Source organism: Pituophis catenifer, unplaced genomic scaffold (genome assembly GCF_029215685.1).
Source record: "Pituophis catenifer annectens isolate HBS135680 unplaced genomic scaffold, rPitCat1.0.hap2 SCAF_3, whole genome shotgun sequence".
In the NCBI taxonomy this organism is placed as follows: domain Eukaryota; kingdom Metazoa; phylum Chordata; class Lepidosauria; order Squamata; family Colubridae; genus Pituophis; species Pituophis catenifer.
The window spans coordinates 61,384,808-61,398,681 of record NW_027256883.1 but is presented as its reverse complement, the minus strand read 5'-3'; the positions used below and the strand labels follow the sequence as shown (position 1 = coordinate 61,398,681).

Genomic DNA, 13,874 nt, shown 5'->3' with positions numbered 1-13,874 from the left:
TTTGAAAAGGTTGACATGCTAATTGTGAAAGAAAAAAAGACTGGAAATTGAAATGCACTTAAGGTTACATTTTGGCAAATGTCATCAAGCAACTGTGACATTAATTGGGAGACTGAATTGCTCACTATTAAAGGAATAATGTTTCAGTGAAACAGATTATTATAGCTATCCTATGAATTAATCAAAGTAAAGGGTTCTGTAAGTTAGTTTGACTTCAGATCTGACAGCAGTTCCTGTAAAGATATGGATTATATTTTTCTAGATCTCTCTAGAGCAGGTGTTTCCAGCCTTGGCAACTTTAAGCCTGGTGGACTTCAACTCCCAGAATTCCCAGCAAAGCTTTCTGGACAGACACCCTTTGACAACATTCTCCAAATGATTAAGCTGATTTTAAGGATTCTCTTTGTATCTAGAGGAGACTGCCCTTTCTCTTAGCATGCATAAGTCTGGAATAGAACCTGGGGTAGAAGGGAGGGCTTTCGCCTTTTTTTTTTTTTCAACTTTTCCCCACCTGTTTAGAGGTCAGATTGACTAGGAATGGCCCTTTACAGTACAGTACATTATGCCTTGTTCCTACAATTTGCTAGATATGCTAGCTCTAAACAGAAAATAGTTACATAACACAATGTCTATAGAGATTTTTTTTTACTTTAGAAACCTGTCAAATAGTGAACAGAAAGGATATATTCAGCTTGTAGTACTGTACAGAAAGGCAACCAGCAATGCTACACTATATATTGCTAAATAATGCTTATACAGTGTATGTTGCTGTAAATGTGTGAAATTTGCATTTTATAGAATACTAGGAAATTTATAGAATGCCAACAAATGAGACATCAAAGTATGAAATGCTTAATATTTCACACATTTCATATGCATTCTATGCAAAGGCAAAAGGCAAACTGGCAAAGTATAAAATACTCCCACTAAAATGCCATTCTAGCTTTCCTTGTTGCAACAAGTAGGTCAATAACCCTAACCCAACTCTGACCCTAAGCCTTTTTATGACTACTTGAGGGCTCCTGGATTGGAGCTGAAAGGCGAAAGGGAGCAGAATACCCCCTCCCACATGTTGGGGTAAACCAGGTGTCTCGATAGAAAAACACTTAATATATATAAATATATATATAAATAACAGCCATTCCATTCTTTGCCTAAAAACGCCATTCATTCTATACAGATTTCCTAGGCATTCTATACAATGCCAGCTTTTCACACATTGATGGTAACATAAATACTAGTAAATAATGCTTATGTATACTGTAGTGGACAGAATTAACCTTTCGCCATTACCAGGTAAAAATGGGGATTTTTTCTTCAGAACCCTTTTCTCTTTTTTATCTACTTTCTCTGGGTTGTCTCGCTCTTTAACTTGTTCCGTATTGTTGGAGTTGACTTGATGGCCGGAAAGATTCTGAGCATTTGAAGTTTCTTCTGGACTTGGAGGAGTCTTCGTTTCACCACAGTCGGTGTTTGCTGAAACTGGTATTGAGGATAGCCCACTATTTTCCAAGGCTTGCTAAGACAAACATAATGAATTAAACTGAGAGCAAGATTCACGTGGAACTTTCAAACAGACAAGAATATTTTAAACTGGTTTGTTTTTCAGAGTTGTCTGATTTATTTCACCCTTTCAAATTCTATCTCAATTTCAACACTTCACAGCTTTGTTTTCTCTATTCTCTAAGTAAGAAAAGCACAGTAAAAGTGTAAAGCTCTATTTAGATTCCAACAAAAGTAACCACCCAGTTGGCCAAAAGGGGAAAGCATTACTTCTAACACTTTCAATCCAGAAGCAACTAGAAATTTGCTGAAAGGTTTCGTTCTTCAACAACTAAGAAAAATGGTCACCTCATTCATGTTCCCCTGCTCATTTTAAACAGCATTTTGTCACATAATATCGTCATTTGTAAGATACATTTTTCTATTTTTATAGTCATATTAATGCTGAAAACTGGAGTTTCACAGGTATTTTGAAAACCCTGAATCCAATAGGAAGAAGTACCAACAGCTGCCAATGGCATTCCTGTAAGAAAACAGCATTCAAGTAGCAATATTTGGGTGAGGATAATGCTCTTGTGGGAATTCAACATTTTTCCTTTCTAAAACAATCACAATCACAACTTAGTCCTGTTTTCAGCCACCGGGAGCAGTCTGAATTTCGAGCACCTCTGCCAAAGTCCCAAAGGTGCTTTTCCAAAAAGCAACTTGACTTTATTGGGCTTTTTTCCTCGACAACATTTCACTTCTCATCCAAGAAGCTTTTTCAGAACCGAAAAAACTCAAGAAGGTCCAGTTGCCTTTTGGAAAAGCACCTTTGGGACAACCATGACCTGGATGATTGAGAATCTCCATAGGCAAAGCATTTCCTGAATCCACATGAGAGAGAAATTAGTCTGGGATGCTTTGATTATTCCTTTCTTCCAAGTAAGGAGACTGCAATATGTTAAAAGACAAGGTGAGGATTCCAAACAGGTTACCCTACCTGCAAAATATCTCTGTTGATTCCCACAGCCATACTGAGTTGCTGACTAGATGGCTGGGATGGATTATTTTCCACTGGCTCTGACAATTCAAGCAGTTGTTGAATGACATCAGTTACTGATTGCTGACCTTGATGTCCTGCAGCTGGAGTTATTGGATTTTCTGCCTGTGAATAAGTCATTTGTGAGTATACAAATGTGATTTGCAAACACATGTTAGGTATTACATTTGGAATTAAACTGATATTTTAAAATAAAATTGAACCATACTGTTTAATAATCCAACCACAAGCAAGGAGCAATATTTAAAAGCTGGACAAAACCATTAATTTTACCTTACCAAGGCACTTCTTCTGCAATGTTAAATTCAAACATGTTTCACAAACATGAAATTTTTCACAGAGACGTATTATTTTTTAAAAAGCATATAGGCCTAAATTAATTACCGAAAAAGAAGGCCAGTTCATTAACTGGAGCTTTATTGCATAACAAAATCAAGAAAGGCACATGTACTGTTTTATAAATCATGTAATCTAATAACTTTAAAATAATGGAAGGAGACTTGATAATACCATGAGCGCTCTGCTGTGAGAAAATATTTTATGAAATGTAACTATTCTAGTGCCCTGTAACTTTAGGCTCATTCCTTTATAAATGTTTGTGGGGATACTGTTAAAGCTGAACAATTACTAGCAATAAAAAATATTATCCGTGTCTAAAAAGGTAATAAAATCAGTGATGGCCTACATGCATAACCCAAATTAAAAAAATTGATAGAGATAAGATTTATTGTTTTCTTGGGTTTTGCTTTTTGTATTCTTTTAAATTCTTATTATACATACTACTTAGTGTAATGAGGAGTATAAGCCCCTGAATCTTTTGAGCTGAGTGTTATAGAAACCCAGTAAAATATATAAATAAATAGTAAGCATCCGCAAGTATAATTCTCTGCCAATAGAATAACTAGTCCTTATTGTTCTGGCACTGTAATAAAAATACCTGTTCTGTTAAGTGCCATGAGCTGGAATGGAATTGTGAGCACACAAATTGATAATAAGTAAATGAACCTACTTCCCTTGGAACAGCAGATTCTTAATTTTTAAGATTTTCTGTACTTGGCATACTTTCTGGTTCTGTAGATAGCTGAGAAATTTCAAATTCTACAGAATGCTGCCATAAGTGCTCTGTTGCCGAAGTACCTCTGAGTGCATTGTTGCTGATTTGTTAATATTTCACAACAGCTAATTATTTGCAAGAACCTTCCTACCTATTACTCCAACCTATTACTTTAAAAATATATTCTAAGTGTGCTGATTAGAAGTTCCCTAATGCGTTACTTTAACACCTACCCTGTAATTTATTCAACTTCACATTTTAACTATTTTAACTACATAGGGCACTTTGTGAAAAAGTAAAAGCAGAAAAGCAAACAGTTAAAAAAAATCTCAGATATCTAATACATTTAATCTCTTGTAAACTACAAATACTATTGATTTCATGTCTAATTTTAGGTTATTTTCAGGATCATTTTATTCCTTGCTGATTCCAATGGTGTCTGCTAGATAATCTGTTTCTGGCCTTTCTGGAATTTTTGGTATTCATATTGGCTATTACATCTGAAGTCCACATACTTTTTTGAGCATGATTTTGGCAGTGTTTGTCTTCTATTGGATTACATTTGACTTCTGTTTTAAATAGGCATCCAGTAATGTCATGAATAGCCATGCTAATCTCCTCTTTGCTGCTAAATTGCAATGGAAGAATGCTCAATATATACTCCAGTTATGAAAATTGGTAGATCACTCAGCATTCCTGTAAATGGCACAAGATTATCCCTATTTGGTAACAGCAAATTCACAAATACCATAAAGTCCTTTAAAATCTCTCAAGGATAACTGTATCTCCCTGAGACAATTAGGTGGAATACATGAAATATATAAAAAGTTCTGCAATGAGTCCCTTATGAGATGTTACAACAATAATAATACCTCGTTAAGGTTAGAAGCTGAATACTTACATTTTTCCATTTATTGTCCACAGTCTGCAGTAAATTAACTGTTGTTAAGGTCAATGGCTGAGCCACCGAATCCTATTTTAAGAAATATATATATATATGTATATATAAATCTACTTTTCGAAACAAAACATGGTAAAGTAATAAATTACAGAATTAGTTTCATTTAGGACTATGTTAGGATAAATCTGTTAAAGTCCTGATATAAAATATCTAGAGAATTTATTGACTGAAATTATTGAATATTTATTTATTTAAGGATGAAAAAACATTAACATGTTTTTCTTTAAGACATGACTAATAAGTGCCAATTATTATTTTTTTTGAAAACTGAATTTTTTTTTTATGTGTCTGTACTTCTGGTCAGAGAATACGAAGAAAATTTCTGTTTGCTTTTTTCTATCGGTATGTTCTGATCAAAATCAGTAGCGACACATGAAAAAATTATCAGACTGCTATTAAAGTGGAGTAAGGCTTTCAGTTGAGGTCAAAAACATCCCTTGAAACAAAAGTTAGCACATTTATATATTCTCCAAATATTTACTGGGTCATGAAGATGGTTTTAATTAAGAGAAAATGCTCTAAAAACTCTGCTTTGTAAAAACATTTATGAGTAATACCAAGAAAAGCAAATGATTTCCCTATTGTGAAACTAATCTATTGTGGACATGAAGAATAACTATTTTCTAGCAGGCTCATTTTGACTTTTCGTTAGATTTAGAAGAACATTTTGAAACTGCATTAAAATTCTACAAAAGTTCACAGAAGTATTCTCTGACTCCCTTTCCCCACAACTCTTTGAAGGGTCACTTTGCATATGTCACTTCAACAATCAGTGGAAAGGTTTTTTTTTTTAAAGTAAAGTAATAATAAAATTTCTGTACATTTACACATGACCTAATAGTATATAGTGTATTGTACAATCTAAGCAAAATTATAGCACACAATATAATGTAAGAGGGCAAAGATATTAGAATATAAAAGTTACCGTTGTAATATGAGCTGTTTCTGTAGTAGAGTTCGTTGTGTTTTGTGTGGAGCTCATATGCATCTTGCTGATATGTGTATTTAAGCTGCCTAAACTTTTGAAAATACAACTACACTCTGTACAATTATACATAGGGCCATTCTTTACCTTTAGAAACAAAAGAAAGAATATATGTTAGTACATATATTCTTATGTACGAAAATTATTACATGGGTCCTTAATGTACACTATTTTGTTATAATTGGTTTTATTCTGAAAATAATTTAAATAAAATCAATCCTATATGATAAAACATCTCTTTCGTTCTTGAGTTGCAGGATTGTCAAGCATGCTGTGATCAAAGACAGAGGGGTTTGAAAAAGCATGATGCATGGAAAAGAAGGCTAGCTTCAGTATTGCAGTATCTACTTCACATTTATCTGAGAGGGTCTATGAAAATTCACCATAGCCAACTTGCTGCAGGATAATTCGCCATGGCCATCCTGCCACAGAACAACTCACTGCTGGACAAGAGTTACACTAATATCAAAGACATGGTGGAATAGAATCATTAAAGAAAGGATGCAGAAGGAGTGACAGAATGAAATGTGAATGGCAAAAATTAAAATACCATATTTTTCGGAGTGTAAGATGCACTTTTCCCCCCTGAGAGAGGGTGAAAATTTGGGTGCATCTTAAACACCAAATGTAGCCACACCCACCCGCCGGCCCCCACCCTTTTGGAGGCCTTCCAAACAGAGAGCCTCTTAAACAGAATTTTATTTTTCTTATTTTCCTCCCCCCAAAATAAGGTGGGTCTTATTAAATTATTTTAAATAATTAAATAGAAATGTTAAATTGTCCCACAATGAGATGTCTCCTGGTGAGTTGGCCATGGTGAATTGTCCTGTGGTGAGTTGGCCGCAATGAGTTGTCCTGTGGTGAGTTGGCCGCAATGAGTTTACTGCAGCAAGTTGGCTGTGACAAGTTGTCCCATTCCCAGCTGAGATATGGCAGTCACCATCCAGCAACAAAAAAGACTTATCATGAGAATGGAAAAATTCAGGGTCCAAAAATTTCCCAGGCACTATATTGCAAGCTCTTGTGGATACATATTACATAATAGCATAAATAGAAAAGGATGTGGTAGGCTTTCCATCAATCAATCTCTTCATTTATCTGACCATATGTAGGAGCACCCAAGGAAGATACATTGCAAGAGAGGGCAAGAAATATACAGGGAAATTCCAGGAGTAAAAATAATGTACAGGTAATCCTCATTTAGCGTCTAAGATTAGGGCCCACAGCTTGGTCATTTAAGCGAAGCACTTGCTAAATGAAACCATAATTGTGCTTATGATCTTACTTCAGCTTTCAGGTCAGCTTTATGCTTTGCTTTGCTTTATGCTTTATTTGATTTGTATACCGCCCTACTCCCGAAGGACTCAGGGCGGTGAACAGCCATAAGATAAAAACACATAAGTACAAAATTTAAAAACAGGATAAAACCAAATTAAATAATTTGGCTGAAGACAGATTTACAGACCTGATGTCGTAAATATGAGGACTGGTTACAAAATTACTTTTTTATCACTATCGTAACTGCAAATGGTCACAGAACAAGGCAGTTGCTAAACAAAGACTATTTGTACAGTGACACCTTGACTTGACAGACCCTCATTAAGTAGAATTTGGATGTGACACATTAAACTTGTGTTCAAATTTTATTTTCAAAATAATGTCCAAGTACATATTGCATAGTGCGAATTATACAAATTAACATAAAACCTATAAAACATCAATTACATAATGTTACAAAGAACATTTGGCTTTTGGATTTAATAGACAGCCATCGACCCCAAACAAGGAAAGTTTTATTGTAACAAAGAACGTTTTTCCCTATTTTCACCTTAATTTAATTATGGTCTATTTGTTTGTTTTCCCCAGAAACATCCTTTTATGCACGGAAAATAAAAGAACGCAGTGTAAAATTCAAATTAGTAGCAAATAATATTGTGGTTGCTTGAAAAATACTGGAAACCCAGAATGTTACTAACAAAATTAAAACAAAAAAAGAAAAAGTAATAAATTTCCACATCACTGAAATCAACGGTGTGATTTACCTCTGAGTGTACTCTTTGAACGTGTGATTGAAGGTTGCCTTTCTGAGAAAAGGCTGCAGGGCAAAAGGCACAAGGATGCGGTTTTTCACCAGTGTGTTTGATCATATGGGTTTGCAATGCACCTTTCTGATTAAAAGCCTTTCCACATTCACTACACTTAAATGGCCTTTCACCTAAAACAATGCACACATCAAACAAAGAAATACTTTCTCATCAATAAAGGCAGCGTTAGGGAAGTGGAAAAAAGAAATCTCTAAAAAGCCTGCATAGTTAAAAGAATATACAATGATTTAAGCTGCAAACTCAACAGGTTATTTTCATCCTATGCCAGTGATGGCTAACCTTTTCTGGGCCGAGTGCCAAACGCGTGCACGAACCCCCAAAATGCAATGTACGTGCAGCCCCCCGCATGCGCCCACCTCCATGCATGCACGGCAGAGGCCCGAAGACCAGCTGGCTGGTGAGAGGCGCGCGTGCATGCGCGGCAGAGCTGAGTTGGGGCAACGGCTCGCATGCCCATAGAGAGGGCTCTGCGTGCCACCTCTGGCACACGTGCCATAGGTTTGCCATCACTGTCCTATGCCATTATAGTGGCTATTGATAGATGCAAAATTGTCCAGATTTATGCCAACAAATTAGATTTGCCTGACATTTTTTTCTTTAATGGGAACATATGGGCTGGAGTCACATATCAGGCACCATTCATCCTTCTGGTGCATGGAGTTTTATTTCCCGAAATCCTTTGAATGCAATCCCTATGCAAACAGATAGATATGATTTGCACAGAGCTGTTTAGGAATGACATACATGGAAAAACTCAGCACTCCGGAATTTGCTGAGAAGCTAATTAAATTATTTTCTGATATTTTTTCCAAGGATTTTTTACGATGAAAGATTTTTCATTTTTTTCCCTTACCCTTTCATTAATATTCATCTAAAAAGTCTTACTGTGCTATTACCAAATTTCATTAAAATGTTGGGGGGAAAGGAAAAAAATTGATTGTCAAATATTTGTAGGAGTGAAAGCTTTTTAAAATATCTTTATTGATAAATTTGAAAAGTAAATTTGCCACAAATAGTAACAGTTATTGCACTGCTTCAAATTTATGTTATACTTGTCACAGTATATATTTACAATTTTGAAAACTGAAATGCTGATTTCAATTGCCCCATTCTCTCAATAATGAAAATTAATATCTGCAGTGGGAAGTCTCTTTTATATTCATGTGAGCTTTCCATATAGGATAATCTTGACCACAGAAGATTTCCACAAACAGATGAGACTCATTACTTCAGAGGTTTACCTTCAGCGAAGGGAGAAATGAATATTGACATGCATTGTCAATGTAACTCACTCATATAATCCTCATCTGTTCTAAGGATTACTCAGTGGAAAGATGTGAATATTTACGTTTTGTAAATAAAATTTGTGCCAGATAATTTTTAAGATTTCTTTTTTATGAAGAATTAGCAAGGGATTACTTGATTTTTTAAAAAACCGTATTACCTACACATACACACAAAGCAAAAAAGAAAAATGTATTTCATAGGGCTACCAACAAATTCAAATACATGTTTCATGCATTTGTTCACCTTACCTGTGTGTATTCGAACATGTCGTGTTAACTGACTTGGTTTCTGGAAAGTCTTTCCACAATGGGGACATGAATATGTAAACCCACTTCGGTCAATATTTCTATTATATGACCTGGTATTTGATACCCTATGAACATAAAAACAATGAAACATTATTTTAACTATACAATCATCAACAGATCTTAAGGCAAACTAGTTTTCTTATTGTTTCTACTATTAATACACAAAATTAACAATTAAGTAATTAAAATTAAGATATACAGTAAAATAGGTACCTTGTTATTAACATATAATCACAATTATCCACCATTTTTTTTTTCTAATAAGCATTGTGTGATACTGATAACAAAGAGCAACAAATTCTACACTATTAGTGCCAAAACAGTGATCATCTTAATTCTTATCATTTTTTTTTTTTCTATCAATGTTTAGAAAGCTTGGGCTATTCACGACTGCAATTACATTTCTATTTGATCAAAGAGATGTTCTAATTTAAAGAAGGTACAGATAACAAACGCCATATTAAAATAGAAATTCTTATATGGAGCACCTTTACTAAGATTATGCATCTGACACATGTACATTAGCAAACAAAAACCCCAAATGCATAATTAACAAATAAATTAATTGATTAATGAATTAAAGTTTACATGATTAATACATTAAAATGTCTCCAAACCAAGCTGCCATCCTTTGTTGAAATACATGAAGTGGGACTGAATTGAGAGACACTGCCCGTCCTTCATAGAAAAAAGAAATGCTGTCTATAGCAGGGATGTCAAACTCAAGGTGGTGTTACGTGATGCATCGAGATTTTTTTTCCCCTTTGCTAAACCGGGCATAGGCGTGGCCAGCATGTGATGTATCCAGCCCACAGGCTGGGAGTTTGACAGCCCTGGTCTACAGTATCTGAGATAAAGAGTAGGGAATTTGCTACATCAGACTAGTTCTCAACCAATTTTTCACACACAGAAAAGGGGGGAAATGTAGGTAGCAGAGACAACACATAATAAACCACTGAGCATCTGGGCTCCACACGGATACTACTGGAATGCATGCCCCAGCGAATGCATAAACTGGGCCTAAGAGTATAAGTAAGGTATCTAAATTGCAATTAATTTCCTTTACAGGAAACATTCTCTGTTTCATAAATTCATTTTTTAAACTGAAAGATGTATTCCTGTCAGCTCCTCACTCCAATAAATACTAGGAGGTTATTTCACTTCCAAATTCTTTATCGTTTGTTATGGAAAGGTTTTTACTGATTGAGGACATCAGTAAAAACTTTTCTATTTACAAAGGATAAATTGCTGCATTCTTTACATATCTTCCATTTTCTGTTCTGATTATAAGCAGGACAAAACATATCCTCAGAAATCTGAGGATAGCAAGCTCTCAATTACATTCCCTGCCATCATGGGATATAATCTGTTTCCCCTGCCCCAGGATGTTAAAAATCACAAGATATGAAATCTGGAGCCTTTCCAGAACTATTAAAAATCACCCAGCCATGTGTCTGAGAATGACACAGTACAGTACTTACAGTACAGTAAGTCAACCAGAGCAGTTTATTATCATTTAACCTACTTGTGAACATACATAAAGAATCGACGATTTTCACCTTATTTTGTAGTGAGTTTTCATATGTTCCTTTAGTTGGGAAGCAGTTTCAACCTCTTTCTTACAGGTTTTACAGATATGGGTTTTGCTTCCGGACAGCTCTTGGCGATGTTCTTCCATATGAAGGGCCAACTGGCTCTGCAAAGTGAACTCATCTCCGCATTCTGAACAGATAAGATTCTGTAAAGGTAATATCAGCTTGATTACCTTCTGGAAATGGGCAAGTATATTTTATGACATTTAGGAAAGTGAACATTTTTTAAAAAAATTAGAAAACCCAGCAGAGTTATAGTTACCATAGTTCTCAACTTACAACCAGTCGCTTAATGACCAAAGCTATGGTGGATTCTAAAAAAAGGTACTTACAACCTGTCTTCAGTTATGAGTGCTGCACCCCTCCCGCAGTCACGTGATTGTCTTTTGGAATATTTTTTTGTCATTTTCTGGCAAAAAATGCCCATTGGATAAAATGGGTTTGCACTTATAACCATGGGGCTTGCCTAACAACCAAATTATTTGCTTAACTATCATAAAAGTAGCCATAAAATTAAGTTTAATCATATGCCTCAAATTATGACAACAACAACTTATGACTGAAATTCCAGTTCCAATTGTGCTTGAAATTTGAAGACTATGTGTAAATGGATTTATCGAATCTTTTCTTACCCCTTCATCAATGTCAAACTAAAGGCCCAGTAAATGCAGGACTTCATCATCAGATGTTGTAAAGCAAATCTGTAAAACCTTTTCAAAACTATAATATGTACAGTACTGATCTATTTATAAAATCCAACGAATCACATGATTTATTCAATTGTAGTTTAGTCAGGGATGTACTTTTCAAACTAATTAACAGGTAAGTATGAAATAGGTATCTAAATGAAAAATCAAATAATGATTTTGCCCTTGAATTTCATGACATTTTGCAGTTTAGATATATATAAAAATATGCTTTTAGATATGTAGCTTGGGAAATAAAAGATTTCAATATGAAATAATATTGTCAATATGGTCTTGCCATTATTTGTAAACTGTTGCAAACAGTTGCCTGCATTCGCTCCCCTAATAACCATTCTGATGCTGAAGCTATACTTTCAAACCTAATGTTATAAACTAAAATCACAATACATCAATTTGAATCTTAATTCCAAATTGGAATCAACCAAACCAAAATATATAAAGAGAAAAACCAGATCATAGTTACATAGCTAGAGTTAAATCGAAAGCTATTTGACATAAAGTCAGATATATCATCTCTGCTTATAATATTATGATACCAAAAGGCCTTTGATGTAAGACAAAAGAAAAGCTGTACATGCTATTTGGAAGTAAGTGCTATTAAATTTATTTAAGAATAAATAGAAATTTAGTAAAAGAAAATATTAGGTTCTTATTAAAGTTAGAAAATATATTCTTTTTTTTTCTTACATAATATTAAGAACCTATTTAAGGACTATGTCAAAATAGACACCTTAACTTCAAATACTCATATTGTACAAATATTTAAAAATAAATAAAATTACCTCCTCCTTTTCATGAAGCATAATATGAGCTTTAAGACTAGCCACTCTTGAGAATTTTTTGTTGCAAACAGGACACATAGGATCTTCCCCATTGTGAGTACATTTGTGCAATGTAAGATTGAACTCAACATTAAATGACATTGGACACTGGTCACACTGATGAGGCTGTTTATAAAAAAGAAAAATGAAAAGTAAATTTAATAAGCCTATAAAGGAGAGAATACAAAGTAATTATTCTAAACTCTCATCCTTGACAGTACAGTGTGTATATAACTTTATGTACAAGCATGTTTTATAAACCATCTACATGTAGATACCCTGAAGTCTACATGAAATAATCCCCATTATCAAACTATTTTTATAATGCCAGTGAACTTTAAATATTTCCTTTTAAAATATTCTCTTTCTATAATCTCAGATTTCTAATTTCCAGTATAAATTTTACAACAAATATATTGTTCTATAATCTTAATAAATTGTCTATAGCAGTGATGTCAAACTCCCGACCCATGGGCTGGATATGTCACGCTCTGGCCACACCCATGCCCGGTTTAGAGAATGAGAAAAAAGTCCTGATACATCACATGATGCCGCCATGAGTTTGACAGCCCTAGTCTATAGGTAGGGAAAAAATTATAAACAAAGTTTAGGCATTTGTGGCATTGTTTTTTAGCTCAGAAAAACACTCAAAGGATAGTACAATACCTAAGAGCTTGTCATTGCTAAAATTGGAATAAAATATTCTTATAAAATGGGGGGGGGGGGTTTCCTGTTTTTCTCAAATACATATAAGGGAAAGGAAAAAGAAAATTCCATAAACCAAATATTTTGCAAAATTAAGAATCTTGAAATTTGATTCATGAAGAAATTGAACAAAATATGCACGTTTTTTATCAATTTTCTCATTATTTTTTTTCCAAATTAAGTGAGATACATACCTTGTCATTTTGCTCATGATCCCTCATGTGGCGCCAAAACAGTGTGTCTTTTGAAAAAGACCAAAAGATTCACACTTACAGAAGTCTGAAATTTGCCAGAGATAATTATTATTCTGCATTCAGTGCTAGAACACCATCTACAAACAAAGACAAAGCATTTTAATGGAATTATACTTTTCATTAACTAATCGTGCCTAGCAAAAATTACTCATGTCCATTTAGACGGTTCTATTCTCATATTTTTAAGAAGACATATATGGCTGAAATGGTCTAAACTGATTCATTTTATTTTTTTATTAGATTTCTATCCTGCCTTCGCTCTGTATTTTACAGTAACAACCCTGTGATCTGAGAAGTAGAAGCTGTCTCAAAGTCAATCATTGAGCTTCTCTGAGTGAGTGTAGTCATGAACTTCAGTCTCCCAACACTTTAAACACCATATCAACAACTGTTAAAAAGATCAAGAAATTCTTTAGTTTATTCTAGTTTAAATGCTAAGTTTAAAAAATCAGGAAAAGTAATGATAAAATAATTACATTAATAACTTCTTATAGTCAGTTCAATAAGTGTTGCAATGAAATATCCTTCATGAAAAGATCTAAAGTTTTAA

At 34.2% G+C, this 13,874-nt stretch overlaps 1 protein-coding gene across 1 annotated transcript in view; it reads right to left on the bottom strand.

Annotated features, from left to right (window-relative positions):
* Positions 1-13,332, bottom strand: part of ZNF236 (zinc finger protein 236) — a 54,438-nt gene extending 41,106 nt beyond the window's left edge. Inside the window, exons 1-9 of the mRNA XM_070942434.1 lie at positions 13,265-13,332; positions 12,327-12,491; positions 10,805-10,983; positions 9,186-9,310; positions 7,588-7,760; positions 5,486-5,632; positions 4,501-4,572; positions 2,486-2,650; positions 1,294-1,519 (exon numbers count right to left, since the gene is read on the bottom strand). Coding sequence (XP_070798535.1) covers positions 1,294-1,519; positions 2,486-2,650; positions 4,501-4,572; positions 5,486-5,632; positions 7,588-7,760; positions 9,186-9,310; positions 10,805-10,983; positions 12,327-12,491; positions 13,265-13,291 — 1,279 coding nt within the window. The 5' untranslated portion in view covers positions 13,292-13,332. The remainder of the gene's footprint in view (positions 1-1,293; positions 1,520-2,485; positions 2,651-4,500; positions 4,573-5,485; positions 5,633-7,587; positions 7,761-9,185; positions 9,311-10,804; positions 10,984-12,326; positions 12,492-13,264) is intronic.
* Positions 13,333-13,874: the final 542 nt, after the last annotated feature.